The 23,962-nt window shown below is 40.3% G+C and overlaps 1 protein-coding gene across 1 annotated transcript; it reads left to right on the top strand.

Annotated features, from left to right (window-relative positions):
- Positions 1-15,237: 15,237 nt before the first annotated feature.
- Positions 15,238-19,726, top strand: LOC148012494 (dual specificity protein phosphatase 1B-like). The gene is made up of 2 exons (XM_087668981.1): positions 15,238-16,043; positions 19,099-19,726. The coding sequence occupies exon 1, from the start codon at positions 15,374-15,376 to the stop codon at positions 16,040-16,042; it is 669 nt and encodes a 222-aa protein (XP_087525107.1). The 5' UTR covers positions 15,238-15,373; the 3' UTR covers position 16,043; positions 19,099-19,726.
- The last annotated feature ends 4,236 nt before the right edge of the window (positions 19,727-23,962 follow it).

The following is a 23,962-nucleotide window of genomic DNA, read 5'->3' as shown; positions in this document are numbered from 1 at the left end:
ACATATTAAATTCTCTTCCATGCTACATGTGTATTAATAGGTATATTAAGTCATATTTATGAATCTTAACTCTTGAGTCTTGAAAAAATTTAGAGGACCCTTTCCTATGCATGCCTTGAAAATCAAGGTTTAATGACAAGTGAATCTTTAAAAAAAGGATACATTTTGATACATCCCTTCAAATAAAGACTAGCTACTATCAAAATTTATACTTTAGATAAAAGGATTGATAAAAATCCACTTCTTTTTTTTCTCATTTTAACCTTGACAAGACACACGAGAGGACGGTTTTTTGTAAACACTGTTGGCCACTTGTAGGCTAGGCCAAAAGCCACTATAGGGGCCGCAATCCAAGAACCTAGGAGCCTAGGCACAATCCATTCTAGCTACTACTATAAGGGCCCTAGTCTAGTCTAGGGGTCCCTGCCCTAGGGACTGCTGCCGCCTAGGGGTGCCACAGGGAAGATACAAGTTGGGGTTGCCGCTAGGGGTGCCTCATGGAAGTTGTAGATTAGGGCCATTCCCTAGGAGGGCACCCAGGAGAGCCCAGGAGCCACCATCATTGTGCAAGAGCAGTGCCATTGTGTCGGGTCATTGCCGTTGTTCCTGGCATGGTCGCAATCCGTTCGCTCCCATTGTCGTTGTGCCAAGCCCGCGGCTGCAATCCGTTTGCTCCTATCCCACCATTGTGCCGAGATGCTACCCAAGAGAACCACTAAGCACAAAGAGAGAGAGAGAGTAGAGCCGAGGTCTGGGAGAGGTGTTGTCCAAGAGAGTCACCATTGGGCCATGCCACCCGGGAGAGGGAGATAGAGAGAGAGGGGCTGCGAGAGAGAGAGGGAGGGAGGGAGGGAAAGAGAGAGAGTGTGTGTGTGTGTGAGGGTACATGTATGTGTGTGTGTGTTTGTGAGTATGTATGTGTGTACGTGTACGTGTACGTGTGTGTGTGTGTGTGTGTGTGTGTGTGTGTGTGTGTGTGTGTGTGTGTGTGTGTGTGTGTGTGTGTGTGTGTGTGTGTGTGTGTGTGTGAGGGAGGGACTGAGAGAGAGAGAGAGAGAGAGAGAGAGAGAGAGAGAGAGAGAGAGCACCCATACCCGTCTATATTTACAAATTGCATAGGAGGGAGCCTGTCATTCTTTTACAAGGATTTAGAGTATGCTTTTATATTTAAAATACACATTTCCTCTTTTGCGCTTGCCCTAAACTTTTAAGGTTGTCCTTGCACTTTTAACCTTTTTTTCCTCCTATTTCTTCAATCAGGCCGCCTTTTTTTGCTTTGCCCTGCATTTTATTAATTTTCTTTTTACTTTCTTTGCACTGGGATTAATAACGGAAAATTGAACCCCAAGAGTCCTTGCATGGAAAAGGGCAAGTGTACTATGCTACCCCTGAAAAATAGTGGGCATGACAAGGGTTGATAGTTTCAGCTATCCCATCTATCAAAGGTGAGATGATGGAAACACGATGATCATAAACGGTAATGTTATTGGTAATAAGTGGATTGTTCCATATAATCCTTTCTTGAGTAAGAAGTATAATACACACATCAATGTGAAGGTGTGCTCGACAGTAGGTAGTCTGAGGCATATTGGCGGATCTATGATTACTCATTGCATTATGAAAAACCTGACATACAGCGGTTGCAAATGCACTTGCTTGGTGAGAACTATGTGGTGTTTTGAGATACATATAATATATCAGATGCTATGCAAAATAAAGATCTCTAGAAGACTACTCTTACTGAATGGTTTGTGTGCAATTGCATTCATCCAAAGGCTACACTTTTCCACTATCAATATTTCCCAATGCACCAGGTGTGGAATGCACGACATAAGATGTGGACAAAGTGAAAGCATGGAAATACATCTGATCATATGTATTTTATGGCCCCTACCTGTGGTGAGCAATACTATTGCAGATGCTTTTAACGGGGCATCAGGGTGTACTTCTTTTAAAAAATTGCATATTATTGACAATGTGGCGTATGATACTTTTAGGGATGCTTGTATTGCAAGGGGTATGTTGGAGAGTGATGATAAGTATGCTATGTGTTTGAAAGAGCTGCCTCCATGCAAACCGATGCTCAACTTCATACTTTTTTTGTTGCAATTTTGGTCTTTTAAGCGAGCTTAGCCTAGCCAGTTATGGGAAATATTTTTGATGCCAATGGTAGAGAATATATTGCACAGATTGCAACTACAATACGTGCATGCCTCTCCCAGTGTTCTGCAATATGAGTCATCTAACATCACTTTATTACATCTCGAGGACCTTTTATGCCATATAGGGTGAATATTCTCTAATTTTGATGGGTTTCCACAACCTCATCAACCAAACTCTCATATGCACGCTACAATAGATCTTAGTAATGTAGGGTTTCTGAATCTATGGAGGCCATTAGGGCCAAAAACACTTCAAAAAAGGCACTTGTAAGAAAGCGATTAAGTTGCTAATTAGTTGAGGTTTAGGAAGAATGAAACCTCTAAATTTGGTTGTGTAGATGTAATTAATGAGAGAATATTTGGTTCATTGAAGAGGTTGGCCATTAATTGCCCTCATCTTTTAATCCAAGTCATGGGTCACCTTTTCGGCCGTTTTTGTCTTGGAACTTGAGAGATTTTGTATTTTTGAGATTTTTAAACGAAAATCACATTTGTTTGCTTCCTCTTTTTCTTTCTACACACTATTCTCTTTCACCATTCTTTTTGTTGCACTTGCTTCATATCAATGTGAGATTCTTGCTCTATTCATTTGCTAAAATGTCTAGCAATACCTCTTCAAATAACACAGGCACAAGCACACGTAAATACAAGCTAACTGTTCAGCTAGATCCGATTTACACATATTGGAGAAGTATACATCATTGAGCATTGATAGATGAGATCAAAGCCAACAAGTTGTGAACACAAGGAATGAAGCATATAGATTTGTGGGTAGACGGAAATATTTATCCCACGGATCCTTCTATAGGTAAACCACCTCCTTTTTTCAATGTCCATGACTATATAAGATATGTTGGAGAAGGTTACAATGGGATGCTTGGCTACTGTATGAGGTTATACTCTGCATCTTACATAGCTCAAATGCACGAAATGAAAAAAGCACTAGAAACTGCATAAACAAATATTTTAGAGTTGACAAGTCAGATTGATGTTTTGAAAAATGTTAACGTCATTCCAGGATAAGCTAATATGCTTGAGAGAAACTCCAGTAGGATTTAGAGAGAGGAAGAGACCATTAAAAAATATAACCAACTTGTGTGAGAGAGCAAAGAAAAGGAGACTAAATCTTACAAAGAAATATGTCTCTGACATATTAGGCATCAATATTCGAGAGAATGAGGAAAGAATCAAACTTTTGAAGGAAACCATGAATGATAAAGATATTTTGAGGATTCTTAAGTCACCCCAAAATGCGGATTTGAGAGGTCCAACTCTCAAAGAGTTAGTGAAGGACTTAAAAGGCACGGTTAAAGCAAATGAAATTGTAGAGACGTGTGATATTGTGGGTATAAGTCGGAAAGGTTATCGTGCTATCTCTAGATTATGGTTTAAAAATCTTAGATGCAATAGGGTAACTGCATTTGGATTGCCCCGAGCCCTTGCAGTTTCGACTGCAAGAATTGCCATAAATCACAAGATTCCACATGTTTTTGGAGAGTACATTCACATCGAAGGGTCTATGTCCTATGAAAAACAACAAAAAATGTAATTTTTGATTACAATGCCTTTAACAATATATGGGTTGATCTAAAAAAGGTACAAATTGCAATGGTTCACATGTATAAAATCACAATAGATGAAAGTTATGGTGTTCTAAAGTTTGCCTTGAAGTTGGATGAAGCACAGATTCAAAAGGGACAGAAGATGGAAAGAGTTAGCATTTGTCTCATGAACATAGCATTGGACCATAGCAATGGTGAGGGCCAAGCTCCATTGCATAAGATCCAATCCAAGATGGAGATTTGGTGGATTGGTGCAGCCCAGGTACCAATTGAAAATCATCAAACGTTGAAATGGTTGTTCAACCATACAGGTATTCCAAATATCATTAAGTCTCAAAGTGAAGGCGAAATGTTGGTAGTTGATGGGGTTGGTAATTTTAACGTGGAATGGCATATGAGTGCTGATTTAAAAACTATCAAATGTATGCTTGGAATATGTAATGGTGCAAATGCAAAATATCCTTGCATTTATTGCATGGAAAGTGTTGGATCTAAAGATTGGAGTAGTTTGCGATCAGTAAGAAGAGCCCCAAATAAAGACTCTATAGATTTGAGTAAATTTAAAAACATAGAAGACATCTAGGATCCCATTCTTTCAATCTCTCTTAAGAATGTTCATAATTGTACTATGCATGTAGAGATTAGAATAATCGATAAGCTTCTCAGGTTGCATCTTAACTACACATATTCCATTAAGCCATTATCTTTATCAAATGAGTGTATTGATAAATGTGAGGCATTACTATCGAAAATGGGATTTCATGGAGGCCAAGTTCACTTGAGAAATGATCCAATACTTTCAGGAAAAACAAGAGATATCTTGGTCGATGTCTCTATGGGAGGCTCAAAAGCTAGACGATTCTTAGGAAACCATTCAGAAAAGCAGGTGAATGCGGCTTGGGAGTGTTGCAGAGAGCTATGTGAGATCACAACAAATGTTGTAAGCAAGCCGATGCTTGCGTTTCTTAGAATGGAGGTTTGGATACACCTTGATGTTTTTTTGAAACTCCTCAGGCAACATAAGACAACATATACATATGTGGAGGAGTTCAAAATATTAATCACAAATCTTGTTCAGGCAATAAAAGAGGCATGGGGAGAAAAACATATCACTTTTTATCTAGTAAAGTAACAATTATTTAATATGGGTTTATTTTGATAGATTTTTCAATTGGTATAAAATGAATGTTACTTTGTATTGCAGCATATTCTTCATATTCATGGGCCTTACTTTGTGGAGGAGCATGGCCGCTTAGCAACTTATAGTAGCCAAGGCATGGAAAAATCCCACTATCAAGCACACACAAGTTATTTTCTAAGCACAAGGCATGGCGGAGGAGTTACAAAAAGCAATGCTTTGAAGGAGCTATTCAATTGGTTTTTTCGACCACAACTTCAAAGAATGCAAATAAAAGATGGCAACGACACATGAGCAGTCACACTTTTATATACAAGATAGAATATATACAAAGCTAGCTTTCCAAAGCTCTCACATTCTCTTCCTCCTCAGGGATCTTTCCTCTATAACGTAGAAATTTTCTCCTCTTGTAGCTAGCTATGGATTTTACATCAGTTCGGTTTGCAGCCAAGGCATAGGATGTGAAGGCAAAAAAGTATCTTGCTCTAGAAGCAAAGTAACCTGGACCATAGCCAAAAATCCTAATTGCTGTAGTCTTTTCCAAAAACATTACTTTGTGGGCATTATATTGTAATCCTAAGAAACCTAGAAGCCTTGTAAGAGCTTTAATACAAAGTATGGGCCATGCTGCATCCTCTGAGAAACTACTATGAAGTACTAAAAAGGAATTAGGAATCCTAGCTAAGTAGTGGCTAAGTGCAATGTCTTTCAATGTACTACCACCAGCTCTCGATCCTTTTCCACGTCCCAAGAAGTTATCTGAATCAGCAATCTCCAACTGCAAATAACACCCGTACCAAATGAGTGTGAAACTCAAACCTACCAATGTATAAAAGAAAATTCAAAATAATCTTACCACTTGGTTTTCATCATACTCCAATTTAACTGGATTCCATAAATTTATTGATGATGATGTCCTGTTGGTGTTTATCAATTCTTTAACGTACTCAGACTCCTCTCTTACAAAATTGGAAATCCCAAGTTGGCTTTGCATGCGATCGAACTCCTCATCAGTAATACTTAACTCTTTCTCAGCATCTTTTGCCTTGTCAAAACAAAGAGAGAGGGCTTCATCAACATCAATAAACGTATCATCTCTAGTTTCGGTATCAAGTTTGAGTATCTCTTCCTTTGATTCATTCTCTGTGTCAACTATCCCACTTGCAACATCAGAAACCTTTGCAATAATGGCTAGACAATAATCTTCCCTAAGATTGAAAAGTTTTTGAATATCTGATAGTAATATATACACCTTCTCCTTGAAAGGTATAGATGGTAGAGAAGGAACAGTATAGTGAGAACTCTCATCAGTTGCAGGGTTTGCATTTCCTTGGCTCTCCTCAATGATGGTCTCAGCTTTGAACTGAGCAACATCCAGCTTCTCAACAATAGAAGCCTCAAAATCTACATCTACAACCTTCTCTGTTTCCTTTTCATCTGCTAGGTCATCTAACATACAAAAGCTAGCAGACTTTTCTTCTTCTAACTATTGCTCATCAGCTTTCATAGGATATTTGACAAGGGTGAAAACAATAAAAGCAGTAGACTTTGACATAATCTTACAGTTCTTGGAATGAGTGGAGCACAATATGTCTCTTGCATAAAACCTGTCCAGAGAGTGGGCACCACACCTCCTAGTAAACACTGACATTTCATTACCTGTTGACCCAATAGGAACATGGACATATTCCTTTGTATCAACTTCAATAGCAGGACTTGCTAGATTTTCAAACTCCAAAAAGTCCTCCAAAAAATATTTTTTACAATATTGCAAAACACTATCAAGATCCCAATCAACAACTCCATAGAAAGAGAGATCCATACCATTCTAAAGGATAAAGTCAAGAAGGCTCTCTAATGGAGTGACATCAGTAAGCTCTGATACTCCAAGAACTCTCATCGCAAACTTTCCCTTCCTTGGAGATTTCCTTGGCATTCTGACACTGGTGGCGGAGCATGGGGAAGAAACAGAATGCACAGGCTCATCACATGTTGAAGCCCTTGAGCCTGTAGAAAGGCTTCTCCTTTTCCTACTCCCTCGCAGAACCTTGGAGTCCTCAAAATCTATAGGCTCAGACATATTTCCAACACTTGCACGATACGGCGCGATGAGATGCAAATACTAAAGACGTATGTTGCTACTCGCGCCGTATCGGGACAAGAATCTAAGAATGAACCAGAATCTGCAAAAGCAAAAGGCCGCGCCCGAAATGATGCGAGAAGGCAAACCCCAAAAAAGCGAACACTCACCCTCGCGTCGTATCGGGTTAAGAATCTGGGAACTAACGCAATAGGCCGAGCCGAATCGAGATAAGAATAGTTATGCCTGAAACAACGCGAGAAGGCAAACCCAAAAAACACGAACACTCGCCCTCGTGCCATATCGGGAGACGAATGAAGAAGTCCGCAAAGGCAACCAAAAAAGTCATACAGATGACTGACACCTCCTTATATAGGGCATGCAATTATGCCATGTGGTACTAGCCGTTGGGCACTGGTATGTGGCACTAGCTGTTGGGCACCAACACGTGGCACTAGCCGTTGGGTATCGACACGTGGCACTACCGTGATGCAACATGTGGCCGGCAAACACGTGGCCCGATCGTTAGTTGACACATGGTATATAGACGTTAGGCGAACACGTGGCACAATTAATGTGAGATAGGTGTCCAGACACGTGGTATGGTTGACGAGGGTATATAAGGGACCCTTTTGCTTACGCATGCACTTTACATTCTCTCGAGCTCTCGTGCCGTGCTTGCCCGATACAGAGCGATCCTAGTGCTATGCCTATTGCGTTCCTCTCATGTCGCGTTGTAGTGAGCCTCCCAAGCCACAAAAGAAAAAGAGGAAGTATCGTTTCTTCTACATGCAGAGGTGTTTCAATAAGATTAGAAAAGCACAGAGAGCCACAGAGCACGTGATTCCAAAGGTTGCTTTCATAAGAATTATAAAAGAAATCTCTGACAGATTGTCTAGGATGGCAACTGTCTCTAATCTTCATAAGAAGTGGCAACTCTTAGCAATTCTTACTCTGTAAGAGGCGGCAGAAGATTTTCTCATTGATTTCATGAATGATGCTTACATTGCTGTTGTGCATGCTCATAGAATTACCCTAATGAATAAAGATTTCAGCATGATTAGTAGAATCAGGTATAGGTTCGATAAAGTGTTGAGGCCCTTGCCTTCCACCAATAAAAAAGCCTATGACATCCTTAACATTCCCCCGAAATTGTCCAGGAAAGGGAAAAAGCCAAAGGTCGAGGATGTCACTCACCTTTACTCTATAAGGGGTGCCACTCAGCAGGAATCTATCTTGAAAGAAAAAAGGCAGGAGGTCTTGGAAACTGAAGACGAAGTTTACACGAGGAAAGCCGCATCACTTGGTTCCATCAACTACGAGAGGATGTGTAAAGTGTATGGGCAAATACTTGTGAATGTTTCTGTGGAACCTGAGGAGGATTACCTTAGTATTTCTCCCGAGGACAAGCCCATGTTGGAGAAAAGGGATGTCCAACTATCTGACTCCGTTGTTTTTTATTGCATAAGGTAAGGCTTATAGGTTCAAATATATTTTATATGTAATTTGTATTGATTTTGATCAATTCAAATAGCTTTTGCTATTGACTGCAAGGGATTCGTCTCCTCTCTCACTCCTGATATCCGTATAGCCATATATGTTGTTGATCCACTTCTCTCAATGGAACTATTTGCAAGATCTGGGTCTAATATTGCACCATTCTTTCATACTTTTGATAGTGTGATCATAAATTACCACATATTTTTTCCTTATGTAGAAAGGTATTTTTCTTTTCTATAGAGGAAAATTTATATTCATTCGTTTTCACCCTTCTGCTCACCTCTATCTTGAATTTGCAGAGGGCATTGGAGTCTTATCTATATCAACTATCTTACTAGAGAAATTATCTTTATAAACTCTCTCAACAGTGTTCATGGCCAAGCACGAATGTATGTTGAAAGAAAATTACTTGCTTTGATTATATTTACAAATTATATTTTGAACTAACAAAGCTTCATTTTGTAGTGCTGATAGACTCGTTTCTACGTTTTTGGATACTACATATGAGGATCTTGTTGATCCTCAAAAGCCTTATATGTTTCTTCTACAAGAAGTACCATTGCAAAGTGATGTGCATTCTTGTGGATGGAGAGTTATATCAAATATTTGTAGAACAGTGGATTCAAAGTTGCTACAAATAGAAGGAGTGAATTTAAGTTATTAATTTCATTTGATTTTTGTGTGACCCTTATCATGATGTCTTTTCACTAACTTATAACATTTATTCTTACAGTGTAGAGACTATTGTGATTCGTATGTTTGGTGGATAAGGGAGAGATGCATTTGGACAAGGTAATCGCACCATATGATCCTGACTCCCCTCTTCCTCCCAAAACTTCAATGGCCAAGGGCACAAGCAAGGGAAAGGGAAAAAGCAATGGTAATGGCAATGGCAATGGCAATGGCAATTGCAATGGCAATGCCATTGGCAATGGCAATGGCAAGGGAAAGGGCAAAGGCAATGGTAACGGAAATGGCAATGGTAACAACAATGGCAAGGGCAAGGGCAAGGGCAAGGGCAATGGCAATGGAAATGGTAATGGTAATGGTAATGGTAATGGCAAGTCAGCCATAAAGACCACTGCTACCGAGTCTAAAAGAAAAGGAATGCCAACACTTTCTCCTCTGAAATTTGGTCCATCCCCTCTTAAGCCCCAAGAAAAGAGAGTACCTGTGAAGGTGAAATTCTTTCAACAATCAAAGAAGAAAGGCCTTGTGAGAAAATGAAGAAATCGATAAAGAAGACACAAAGTCAACAAAGGAGAAGGCAACATATAAAGAAGAATCAAAAGAGCAAACATAAGCATACACAAGCCTTATTATTTTGTCTTTGTACATTTATATGACATGTTTGTACCTCATGGTGTAATGAACTTCTTTTTCACTTATAAATCGAATGTAATGTACATTTATTTCTATACATTCGAAAGGAAACTTGCTTCATGATAGCTTATGAGTTCCCACTAAGAAATATCTTAAGGACAGTCACTCAATTAAGATAAATTCCTGCAAAGTTTTCATTCTCAAGGCTCAAAACTCACAATTGTGGGAGACAAACAACTTGTACAAGAGAAAGAGCGCTCGGCTCTTTTACCAATTGTTACGCCATTCACTTTGAACTTATATCTAGGGGATGTATTGTCTAGCAATTCCAAGGTATCCCTCACATATTTCAGACTCCAATTGGAAGTAACATTCACCTCCTTTGCTTCTTCATGCGGCAAAACGTGCACCACAAGTTTATACGGTGTGCAATCTGTATCGGAATCCAAGGGAACCCAAATACCCAATCTTAGTTTGTATCTCCCGTAATCAAAGCCCAAAGCAAGAGTTTGACAAGGGATACTGTAAGCCAAAGTCAAGGATTGAGGGCATGCACTACACCTCAAGATATCACCCTTATGGTCGCACTCTCTAGATTTCCAAAGCGTCCCTATAGTGTTGTCCAAATCCTCTTCTGAAAAGTTTCTACTTGGCCAAGATACCTTCATTCTTTATAAATTTGTTGTTTTGAAGCAAGCCACAAAGATATGGAGGGGTACAAACCATGATAAACATATTCTTCTTGAGATCCTTCCAGGTATCATGGACTTTTGAATATCCTGAGATATTTTGAATTTGAAACTCTGCACCGTTGCCTTGTCAGGAATCTCCCAGTTTAGATATGAAAGACTTGGCAATGGCAAATCTTCGATATGCCCATACCTATCCGCTCTAGAGGGACCACATACTGTGTGTAATATATAAAAACCTTGCATTCACTAAAAAAAGACACAGTTTGATCAGCATAAATAATGTCTGCCAATATCTTATGAATGGCATGGAAAGTCCCACTTAGGCTTTCCACAGGTTGCCATTTAATACTTGTTGACGGAAAGATATCTGCAATGACGAATCAGTTGTTAGTACTTGCCTAAATGGAAAAGAATTACATACGTTATTCAACTAATAGCTTAGAATGTGTTTGTTGGGGAACACGTTCGTTTGGAGGAAAGTGTATATCCTTGGCCATGTAAACATGTTGCACCTTGACAAACCACCCTTCGGGCATAATTTTGAAGGCAATGATACGCCCCTTCCAGTGATATTTTATATCATCTCGTTTTCTTCTTTTCACCTTATGAGAGCCCTTGCAAGATGGCAGTATGGTAACCCAATCGTTTACACTAAAGGTTTTGGGCTCCCAATTTCCATCTGCTCCTTGGCTATAGACTGTGCAAGAGTGTATTAAACGAGAAGGGCACCTAGATGAAGCCATGAAAAGAATGAAAGCACAGAGAAAAAAGCTCAAAGAGGGGTGAATGAACTAAAAAGTAGCGTCAATAACACAAATGAATATGTATTGGGCGCCAAAAAGAATATTGAAAGATCTCTCGACTTTCAAAAAACTCATTATTAATCTCATCACATTTCTGTCACGTATTTTGTCAGATTTGTGAGTAAATAAGGTCTTTGGGACTCCAAAACATGTAAAACTTTGGGGATTTTGGCTAAAAAAGAAGAGAGAATCACGAAACGGACTCCACTATCTCTAAAAAAGAGGAGACAATAATACCATATTCTTGCACACGTGGCAAACTCTCTTTGGCCTATTTCTTAATCCCGTGATTAACAAAAGTGCATTTTTGGAAGTGTTTTTGGCCCTAATGCAATGTTGAATGATGGACAAAGAATTGCCTCTTTAGTGCAATTATGGATGTTGTGGATGCAAATGCCAGGGGTGTATTCTTTTTGGATGGCTCGGTGGGTTTGGAAAGACTTTCTTGTATAAGTGCTTGCTTGCAAAGGTGCAGAGTGATAGTTGTATATTATTGGCTATAGCATCATGCGGTATTCTTGCCTTGCTCCTACTGGATGGTCATAGAGCTCACTCACGGTTTAAAATCCCAATAGACCTAAATAGTCGATCCACTTGTAACATTCTTGTTCAAAGTGATCTTGCTCAATTGTTGAGATAGTCAAGCCTTATTTTGTGGGATGAGGTTCATATGGCTCATCGATATGCCTTTGAAGCAATTAATAGAACTTTGAGAGACCTTATGAGCTATGATATGCCATTTGCTGGAAAGATTGTTTTATTTGGAGGGGATTTTAGGTAGGTCTTTCCAGTTCTGATAAAGGGAATATGCAAGGATGTTGCTAATTATGCACTATGTTACTCTGGTTTGTAGCATTATGTGAGGGTGTTAAGGCTATCTGGAAATATGTGAGCCTCAACAGCTGGTAATGTGGTGGATAATGGGTTCATTTGTTGGATTTAAGGAATAGGAGATGGGGTGGGCATTATTGAAAACTATGATAAGTTGTGTGTTCCACCAGGCATGATGTTAAATGGATACTCTATTGAAACCTTGATCAGTAGTGTCTACGGTGATGTGCCTAGTGTGGGTGACTATACAACGTATTTCAGTGAATGAGCTATACTTGCATTGCAGAATACAAAGGTGGCTACTCTAAAACGAGTGTGCATTGCAGTTGATGCTAGGGGAGGTTAGCAGTAGTATTATAGTGTAGACTTGATTGAAGAGATAGATGACTCATTTTTGTACTCCATTGAGTATTAAACATGTTGGATCTTAGAGGTGGATTTCCTCATCCTTTATTGAAGGCTTAAGGTAAATGCACATTCTATTCTTCTTAGAAACCTAAACCTAGGAAGGGATTTATGTAATGGTACATAGTTGATCTATAAGGCCTTCAATAGAAAGGTGATAGATATTGAGATAATAATGGGGGCAAATGTGGGTGAACGGGTTTTTATTCCTAGGATTACTTTTATTTCCAATGTTGTGTAGCTACCATTTACTAGGAAAAAAAGGTAATTTCCCATCGGATTGGTGTTCGCTATGACAATCAACAAGTCCTAAGGGCAGACTCTATCCATTATTAGGCTTTATCTAAAGGCCCTAGTATTTATGCATGGTCAGTTGTTGTACGTTGCATTTTCAAGGTGAGATCTTTGCATAGTGTGAAAGTTTGAGTAACAAGGATGGGGATATGACCACAAACCTTGTGTACAAGGATGTACTTCAAAAGGTGTTGTGATATGTGTTGCTATTCTCTATCATGTAGGGTCACTGGTTTGGTATATAGGTGAATTGCTCTTCATGCCATGTTTGGTTAGCATGTACTCTTTTGGAAGTGAATTGTTTTTCATGCTTTAGTATTTATGCAACTTTTGTAGATGCATATCCTAGAGTGGGGCTATTACTCATCTTTTGACTATAAAAAAGAGTCATAGTGCACATTGTGTGTAGTAACGAGCGATGATATCGTAAGAAGGACGCTTGCAAGAGTTATTGTCAAGTGTTTACATGAAAATGTCAACATAGACATTAAGCTCCCGATTTTTATTGAAGTTGTATATTGTGGATACACGTAATGTTTTCGGGTGTATATATATGAGGTTGACCATGGAAAGAGGTTTCAATGCTCTCACACTAATAAGATACCGAGGTATTGGTTTAAGTATGGGTTCAAGGATTTGAATTATATTGTTTTGTTACACTGCATCAACGTCCGACCGTACCCACTAAGTGGTTCACAAGTATTTGGCTAGATGTTATTCTTTTGGGAATGATGTGATCTTTTTTAGTTGTTCCACATACTTATGTTGAGATTGTGTGTTCAGATGCAGGTGCTATAAACAGAGGTAGGACTATCGCATCCCCCGTGTGATTACAAATAGAAATTGCGGAATTAGCCCCTTCTTCACCTTCGAATGTTTTGCTCGAGGATGGCGAATTTGTCAATGATTTCTCAAAAAAGAGGAAGCTTCAATTAGGCACATTCGAAACAGTGCCTTTTTTTTGGTTCGCATCAACAATTTACATGTGATACTTGGAAACAGTTGGGAATGTGTGAACAAAAGATAGGGTGTCTCAAACTTGGCCTTCGTGGCTTGCAAAGGGAAAGTAGGATGTCTTATACCTTCCCTTTGTGGCATGATCGATAGAAAGAGGCTAATGATAATAGCATCGGCTCTGCTTCACCAGTGAATACCCTACTTGGAGATAAAAACAATTCGCGCTTGGAGAAAGTCCTTTTGCGGTGCTTGGTCTTTGTTTCAATTGTGATCCATTTTTTGGTATAACATTGCTATTTCTAAGTATCGTGCAAAGCAAGCATGTAATTTCTTGCCTTTGTGTAAGGGTGAACGTTTATAAGTATTGTTCATGGAAGAGATGGTTTGTTTTAGTTTTAAGTTTAATGTGTGTGTGTATGAGAGAGAGAGAGAGAGAGAGAGAGAGAGAGAGAGAGAGAGAGAGAGAGAGAGAGATTTCTAAATATTACGTGAAGCAAGCATGTGTTTTTCTATGGTCATGTATAGGTGAGATTACATGTATATATGGCATTCTTTGTTGGAGATTTTATAGATTTGAGAGAGAGAGAGAGAGAGAGAGAGAGAGAGAGAGAGAGAGAGAGAGAGAGAGAGAGAGAGAGAGAGAGAGAGAATAAGGAGATAAGATAGAATAGAATTTAAAACAAAGGGCAAATGGAGAGAGAAATAAGATTTATAGAGAGAGTTGGCCGGGAAAGAGAGAGGGAGGGAAAAAATATCTAGATATGGGAAGTTCAGGGGAGGGGGGCACAAAGACAAGGAGAGATGTAGAAATGAGATAGCTTGGAAACAGAGAGGGGGAAAGAGGGAAGAGAAAGAGGAGAAATGGATTATTGAGTGAAGTTGGTGTGCTACAAGTTGCCGTGTAGTAGCACACCAACTTTGCTCGCTGCTTCACACAGTGCAAATCATGTGGAGCTACTATAGAGTGATCTAGCGTCCGCATACGGAATGCTAGTTGTTGTGCTTTGCACAGCCCAGGAGTGGCCTGATGCTTCCATTATGTCAGACGTGCGGACTAAATTGTTTGTTGCCTAAGGAGAAGTGTCTAAGGAGAAGGTGAGAAGGAGCAGAAGCTGCTCACACAATTGATGTCGTTGAGAGGGCCGCCTATTAATCGGTCCGCTTTAAGCTGCTGTGTCTTTGATTGATTTGTCGATGATTTGTATATTGGACACGTGAAATTTGCGTAAGCCTCGAGGTGGCGGCACATTGCAAAACACGGCTTTACACCTACTTACTAGGCGCTCCGCGCCTAGGCTCGCCTGCGCGATATTTGCGGGGGGAGGGGGCGCGGGTGCTGGACGCGTGGCACCCACCCTTGCGTTCTCTTTGTTTTTTGTGGGGGAGGTGGGGGCTACCACGTGGCACCCGTCCCCACCTTTCCTTAACTAATAGTGTAGATTACAAGTTACGTGTTCGATTAGAATTTAGCAGGGCAAAGAATTTCGAGAACGTTCTAGAAAGCGTATGCGCCTGTGGAACAGCGCATAAAAGGCTAGCCATGCCGACTTCCGACTGGCTCAAAATATCATCTGCCTGATTGCAACGCAAAGCAAGGCCACGCAAGGAAGGTAAGGAAGCGAAGGTATGGTATCCGCACCGCAGATCAGAGCGATCGTTCATCCCATCATAGATCGCATGGCGGCGAGTGGAACGTTAATAGCTCGCCCTCTCGCAACCAGCAGCCATGGCTACAATCACAGCAGCAACCTGACGGAAGTCCTCCCAGGCCTCTTCATCGGCGACGTCCGAGCCGCCGCAAGGGTCTTATTCAGCGAGCACCACGAAGGAATCACTCACATCCTCTCCCTCGCCTCCTCCGAGGCTCTCTCCAGTCTATGTGCTCCCCTGAGTGCGCCCTGTGCAGCAGGCGCCCGAATGGAGGTTGCTAAGCGAGGCTCGCCGCTGCTCCGGATGGTGATGCCCCTGCTGGACTTTCCTGAGGAGAACATATTGCAGGTTCTTCAACCCTGCTTCGATTTCATAGATGAGGGCCGGAGGCGGAAGGGCGGCAAGGTCCTGGTGCACTGCCTGGCTGGCGTCTCGCGGAGCGCCACCGTCGTCACGGCCTACCTCATGAGGACGCTAGGTCTGACGCTGGACAAGGCCCTGCAATTTCTTAATGACCGGTACAATCACAAGGCTTCTCCCAACGCGGGCTTTCTCAAGCAACTCCAATTCTTTGAGAAGCAGCTCCTTGAAGGAGAAGAAGAAGAAGACGTGAACGACACGGCTTGGGTCCATCAAAGTGTGTAAGGTGGACATTGCACAATTTTTGAATTTGGTAATAGTGGAATAGAATCTTGCATTAGAGAGGTGCACAATTGTGAACTCGTCTCTTAGAGGTTGCAAATCCATTGCATTCGCCTGACGAAAGAAACTATCGCAGTATGCTGGCAAGTAATTTTGCTCTAGTGGGTGTGGGCTACTTGTCGAGTCTCCTGTCAAACCCTACAACCCCTCTTAGAGCCCCCTTCCACATAGTACCACTCTAAGCATATCCCACCATAGTGGTAGTGGGGGCCCAAGAAAATCGGGTGACTCTGAGCTTGGCCTTGAGAGTAAGGGTAACATTGCCGGTTCCAGCCTGTAGCGTACAAACGCAGCCTGTAGACATTCTCCATCCGCCATGCATGTTGAGAAATGGCACCTTCTGCAGCCATTGGTGGTGGCTAATTCTGCACAAAGGCCTCCATATCCCTGCAAAATTCACGTACAGAATGAAATGGTTCAATTATTCTTCCACATCTCTTCATTTCTTGCCTCTAAGTCGGTTTTGTGCATTTCATGCGTGTTTCATCTCAGGTTGTATGCGTCAATTTTTGCTGCCTTTGTCCCGTGTAATGTCTCATCTGCCCCATTGATTTGGCAGTTCTGAGACGTTTTCTATTGCAAAATGGGCTCAGATTCTTGGTTTTGAGCATGCATGCCATCGAAATAATCTATTTGGTTTCATTCGTTTATTTGTCCGTAGGTTGCTGCCTTCGTCATTTGTTCTCATTGTCCTATTGAATGGCGAAAATTTTTGGAAGGTTCATATATTGCAATCACTCTCTCCATTTGTTGACCGTAATAAGCATATTATTTCTTCCATCTCCTTTGGACATGAAGGCGATCAAACAATCCATATGCTGCAAATTGGTCTCAGGGTTGCATGCACCAAGTGGTCTCCCCTTTTTTAGTAGAGATTTGTCTTGTTCTTCTTGTCGGAAAAATAGGGTACTTGATGAAGTTTATGAAATGTTTTCAAAAGTAGAAATATTTCATGATCTACCATAAGCTAATGGAATCTGATAATCAAGAATAGGCCATGCAGTCCCATCTTACAATGAAATGGAATTTTCTCTAGTCCACGTCCCATCTCTCTCTATACATATATAAATAAATAAACATATATATATATATATATATATACATATACATACATATGTACACGCACACGCAACACACACACATGTATGTATGTATGTGCATATATATATATACCTATATATATGTATATATGTACACGTGCGCGCGCACATACACACCATATGCGCACACCAAACTATTTGTGTGCTTGCACAAGAAAGAGCAATACTTGTTGTGTCAAAATGTGTTGAAAGTGTTGAATCCATGCAGCTTTGTAGCATGCCAAAGTGAGTGTGTGTGTGTGTGTTTTAATTTAAATGACTTTATGGACTTTCAAGAGGAAAAGGAAATGACAATAATTTGTTGTTGCATTGGTGATTGCAATGAAAGGAGGCCATCATGATAGGTAAGAAGAAGTTGTTTATATTTGCAATGTATTTTTACATTGTCATAATTGGCAATTCATAAATTGTAGCATGTATGTGGAGGTTATGGCCACTTTTACATAGGACGAAAAGCAACGATTGCACATAGAACATATGAATTAGACAATCTCTCAACCTTATGCAATTTATTTAAATTTCCTACATGTACGATTGAATTGTATACTCTAAAAATAATTTTGCTAGAGATGTGTAGAAAATAGTAAGTAAATTGAAGCTAGATTGCAAGAACATACAGATTTTCAAGAGATGCCTTGGTATACAATGCAATGAATATGTTGTAGTGCCCAGTATTTCACAAGAAAACAAAGGTGCTTGGAATCCTTCTATCACAATAGTTCTCGCGTAGATGATCTCTTTCGGATTTGACATAATGAACATCATGCATTCCTATTTGAAACATTAATATAGGTCATCTTTTACACACAAAAAAAGAGGAATAGTTGTGATGCCTAAATGATTAGACAGTGTTGAATCCATGTTGTTTTTAATCTAGGAATTGCATGTGCCAGTTCTCACCCCGGCCGAATCCATCCCGAATCCCGATTAAGCCGCTAAATGCTAATCAAGTGTACTTGTTTTATTCTAAATCACTTTGTGGATTTTCTGGAGAAAATGATAATGACAATAGTTTGCTGCTACAGTGAAAGAAGTGTATCATGACATGTAAGAAGAAGATCTTGATTATGTTTGCTATGTATACTTTCCTATGACATAATTGGCAATCCAGAGATTGTTGCCTGCTTATAGAGGTTATACTAGCATTTAAAGAGGACAAAAGAAAATGATGATGCATAGAACACATGAATTAGTCAATCTCTCAACACTTAACAATTTAAGTCTATTAGTATTATATATTGCCATGTTAGTATTACAAAGAAATCTCTAAGTAAATGCTTTGCTAGCTCTATGTTAGTAGTATTAAAGTATTGAACAATTTAAGTATGCTAGAACTACATATATTCCTACTCACTACTATTATGGTACCATTGTGCTAGCTGTGGCTAGCCATTCTTTCTATTGTTTATTGTTAATCCTCTCTAGGAAGCAAGGATGAAGGCAAGACCCCTAAGAAGAATCATAAAATATTTAGAAAAGAGATGTGGAAAGTAGAAGGTTTACCAAGTGCATGTAATTTTAGTAAGAAAGTTATGGTGTATATCACTAGGAGAGTCTAGCTCACTCCCTTACAAATTGTAATAATATTTGGAGTGAGACATGAGCATAGTACTCTTGGGTCAACAAAAATAGAAAGGATTTCTAACCAATGGAGGATGCACAAGTAAGTACCTATTTTAGTCAATAAGATGGGAGGGTGCCCAAGAAATCAACGTTATGTATAAAACCTAAGAAATGAAAGGATAAGCTCATTTTTGTGGTGTGCAATCATGTGGAGCTCTCTTATTGCTTCTTGTTCGTGTGAGAGAGGGAGACAGTTGAGAGGGAGAGTGTGAAGTAGAGAGAGAGACAGGTGTGGGTGATCTTTCTTCTTCTTCTTCTTCTTGTGTGGCGATCCAGGCTATGGAGGTGGAGATTTCATGAGGCATATCTTGTGAGTCATGGAACCATCGATAAACCTTTGTGGATAGACTATAACAAGATGATAAATTGATTCACTATGTTTGTAATGACTGTGTTCAATGTTTATATGAGAGGTAGTCATAGCGATATTGCTGAAAGAGTTTGAAACAATAAGCAATCTATCAAGTCCAATATTCTTACCTTGTTGAGAGTGATAACATTTTGATTCTATTGTGCTGTGATGCACAAAATTAAGCAACTAGGTAAATACTCTCTACCACCTACAGCAGGGTTTGATAAGATTGGAGAGTATCTTGTTAAAATTGGATTTTATGTTTTGGATGCTGATCACTCACGTTCTGTGAGAAAGGGAGATGTAGGCTTGATCATCATATTCATCTATGTGGATGACTTGATTGGCAATGGTATATGGCTATCCCTATTGAGATTTATGCAATAAACTCTAATACAATCCCTTTGTATGGAGCAGTAGGGCAAGGGACATGCAATAGCCTAAGAGAGGCTGCATGTACCCATAGCCATAGTGTGGGAAAGTGCTACCATCATGGGACTATAAACCAATGTACTTGATTATACTTTGTACTTTCAGTCTTGTCTATCTCTACCCTAGTGGCAGAATATAAACTTGTATTCTAAAATGTCACATAGATTTAGGTGAGTGGAGAGGTAATTGATTCACTATTTGTGTGAGTTAGATTTTAATTTAATGTTGTAGATGTTGAATTTTTTAAAGGAAGTAAAAGCATGAGAAGTTGAGGTCCACAAGCTTAAAATCAATAAAATGTAGAATATTTTAGTTTTTGTATGCGTATGAAGAAAAAAATCGCAAGTAGGGGGTATGGGAAGCAAGGGGCTTGAGATGAATTTGTAGCCTTTGGAGAGGCAAAGCATTCAAGTTTACTTTTCGTTTTTGTATTAGGCTTTCATATTTGTGCTCTTTGCAAAAGCAAACAGATTGAAAGCTCATGGATAGTGGACTTATAAAGATTGCATAAGACAAGATATGCTTGAAAGTGTTGAAGAGGGGAGTGAAGGAGAGGAAATAAGGAATTAATTATCATAAGCGCACCTTTATTCCATCCTTAAAAGGCACACATATTAGTTTTTTTTAAAAAGATTGATTGGATTTTTTCGTTTCTGAGTTATAAACTCTAGGTCTAAGAGTTCTCCTTTCATCCTCTATCTCACCACTCTAAACCTCTTAGATTAGCTTCGCAACACTACAAGGAAAGAGAGGTATAGCGACGGCGGGTAGCGACGCAGAAGTAACGTCGTTGCCCACAAGGTAAAAAGACAGGGCCGAAACTCGAGCGCATTTCATTTCGCGCATTTTCGTGAGACATTTCGAGAGGGAGAGCGAGAGAGAGAGAGTGACCGTTTCGCAAAGAGGGTGAGAGAGGGAGAGGAAGGCTTGCTGCCGCCGCCACCGTGAAGGAGAGGAGGAGCCTTCGTCACGAAGAGGAGCCACCAAATCCTCGCCATATCTTTACGGTGAGTCTATTCTCTCCTTCTTTTGCTTGTTTAGGATTTAATTCTCTCCTTCTTTTGCTTGTTTAGGAGAGGAAATGAGAGAGAAAGAGAGGGAGAGGGAGGGAGAGAAAGAGAAAGAGAGGGGAGAGAAAGAGAGGGAGAGGGAGGGGGGAGGAAATGAGAGAGGGAGAGAAAGAGAAAGAGAGGAAGAGGGAGAGGGATGGGGATGAAATGAGAGAGGGAGAGGGAGGGTGAGTGCATTCTCTCTCTCTTTTAATTTTGCTTATATGATTTGTGTATATATATTGAGAGAGGGAGAGGAAATGAGAGAGAGAGAGAGGGAGAGGACGAGGGAGGAAATGGGAGAGGGAGGGGGAGGGAGGGAGAGAGAGAGAGAGAGAGAAAGAGAGGGAGAGGGAGGAAATGGAAGAGGGAGGGGGATGAAATGAGAGAACGAGAGTGAGGGAGAGTGTATTCTCTCTCTTTTTTATTTATTTTTTGTATAATTTGTATATAATGAGAGAGGGAGAAGAAATGAGGGAGAGGGAGAAAGAGAGGGAAATTAAAGAGAGGGAGAGGGAGGAAATGGGAGAGGAAGGGGGAGGAAATGAGAGAGGGAGAGGGAGAGGGGGGGGAGACAAAAATATAATAGGGAAATGAGAGGGAGAGGGAGGGAGAAGAAATGAGAGAAGGAGAGGAAGAGAGCAAAAGGAAATGAGAGAGGGAGAGGAGAGAGAAAAAAAAGAGAGAATGAGAGGAGAGAGAAAAAGAGATAAGACGTTAAACATAATATGCAAAGAGAGAAAGAGAGGGTGTGGGTGAGGGTGAGGGAGAGGAAATGAGAGAGGGAAAGGTAGAGAGAAAAGGAAATGAGAGAGGGAGAGGAGAGAGAAAAAGAAATGAAAGAGAGGAGAGAGAAAAAGAGAAAGATCATTCAACCTAATGGAAAAATAGAGAAAGAGAGGGTTAGGGTGAGGGAGGGAGAGGAAATGAGAGAGAGAGAGAAAGAAAGAAAGGGAAATGAGAGAGGGAGAGGAGAGAGAAAAAATGAGAGAGGAAGAGGAGAGAGAAAAAGAGAAAAAATTATTAAATCTAATAGAGAAAGAGAAAAAGAGAGGGTCAGGGTGAGGGAGGGATAGGAAATGAGAAAGGGAGGGAAAGAGAGAAAGGTAAATGAGAGAGGGAGAGGAGAGAGAAAAAGAGAGAGACTGAGAGAGAGTGTGTGTGAAAAAGAGAGAAAAATTATTAAACTTAATAGGGAAAGAGAGAAAGAGGGTGAGGGCGAGAGAGGGAGAGGAAATGAGAGAGGGAGAGAAAGAAAGGGAAATGAGAGAAAAAAATGAGAGAGGGAGAGGAGAGAGAAAAAGAAAAAAATCATTATATCTAATAGAGAAAGAGAGAAAGAGAGAGTTAGGGTGAGAGAGGGATAGGAAATGAGAGAGGGAGAGAGAGAGAAAGGGAAATGAGAGAGGGAGACGAGAGAGAGGAGAGAGAAAAAGAGAAAAAATCATTAAACCTAATAGGAAAAGAGAGAAAGAGAGGGTTAGGGTGAGGGAGGGAGAGGAAATGAGAGAGGGAGAGGAGAGAGAAAAAAATAAGAGAAAGAGGAGAGAGAGAAAGAGAAAAAAATCATTAAATCTAATAGAGAAAGAGAGAAAGAGAGGGTCAGGGTGAGGGAAGGGATAGGAAATGAGAGAGGAAGAGAAAGAGAGAAAGGGAAATGAGAGAGGGAGAGGAGAGAGAAAAGGAAATGAGAGAGAGAGAGAGGAGAGAGAAAAAGAAAAAAATCATTAAACCTAATAGGGAAAGAGAGAAAGAGAGGGTAGAGTGAGGGAGGGAGAAGAAATGAGAGAGGGGGAGAAAGAGAGAAAGGGAAATGAGAGAGGGAGAGGAGAGAGAAAAAGAGAAAAATCATTAAACTTAATAGAGACAGAAAGGGTGGGGTGAGAGAAAGAGAGGAAATGAGAGAGGGAGAAAGAGAGAAAGGGAAATGAGAGTGAAAAGGAAATGAGATGGAGAGGAGAGAGAAAAAAATATGAGAGAGAGAGGATAGAGAAAAAGAGAAAAATCATTAAACCTAATAGGGAAAGAGAGAGAGAGAGAGGGTACCCTAGCACCTGCTATATAGTATCATAGTACTGGGTACTTGACGCTATGATACTAGAGTACTAGGTGCTAGATACTAAGATGCTATGATATTATGTGCTAGGTACTGAGTACTAGGTACTAAATACTAGTGTTCTATGATACTATATGCTAGGTCATAGAAAAAGAGAGAGATGGAAGGAGAGGATAACAATCTAAGAAAAGAAAAGAATGATAACAAAAACAAATTGTTTGTTGTAACGTAGACAAAATGGAAAACGAAGAAGGTCCTATTGTTCAAGATCGCGAGGCGTATCTTAATCAGCGTGTCCCATGTCCTTGCTCTCAATGCAAGCTGGCAATTAGACGAAAACGCCGATTGTCTATAGAACACGTACGAGGATTTTTCGAGTTTCAATCTGAGATCATTGATTAGGCGATTGCGAATTTTCAGCAAATGGTAATTTGAAGTTAATATCAATCATGCATTGTACTCGCAAGCTAATTGAAAACCATATACAATAAGATTGGGTCTCGCTGGCAAATTTTCTATCCAGGGAGGTGATGTCTCATCCCAAGGAGGAGTGCACCCTTTGCGGCCAATTAGAAGCGTATGTGGGCATGTGATGGATGGAATGTAGGAGCCAATCCACCACTTGCAAGGCCAATCTATACCGTCAATGCCAGAGGAGACAGGCAACCTTCCAAACCTACCTACAATCTTGGAGCCTGAGATGGAGGCAATGATCGATACATTGATTTCCATGGATGTCAAGACTTCTGATCCGCTTAGAGAGGAAGCATCCATACCATTATATGATGGGTGTCGAGTATGTCGGCTGAAGACACTGCTTGCACTCTTAAGTGTGCAAGCAAAATACAGGTGGAGCAATATGAGTGTGACCGAGTTGTTCAGATACCTTGTACATACGCTTCGTTGATTTTTTTTTCGGCACTATTATTACAAACATTTGTGCTTTTTCAAGGTGTTTATGATTTTTTCAGGTTATTAAAATATCATATATTACCACCTGTAAATACCATGCCTGAGTCTCGTGATGATGCACGACATGTTTTACGAAAGCTTGGCATGGACTACAATAACATCCATGCATGTATCAACGATTGCATACTGTTTTGAGGAGAATATGAGACTATGGAGACATGTCCAAAGTGTGGTGCTCACAGGTATCGACAGGACTTGCAAGGGCAAACCATCCCTCAAAAAGTTCTCAGACACTTTTCGCTTATCCCCCGCATAAATGGGGTAGATGATAGACGCTAG

The sequence above is a fragment of the Lygodium microphyllum genome, chromosome 27 (genome assembly GCF_053477565.2).
Source record: "Lygodium microphyllum isolate KBCC chromosome 27, Lygodium_microphyllum_v1.1.10, whole genome shotgun sequence".
Classification (NCBI taxonomy): domain Eukaryota; kingdom Viridiplantae; phylum Streptophyta; class Polypodiopsida; order Schizaeales; family Lygodiaceae; genus Lygodium; species Lygodium microphyllum.
Note: the sequence above shows the minus strand (reverse complement) of the source record. Positions and strands in the feature narration are given on the sequence as shown.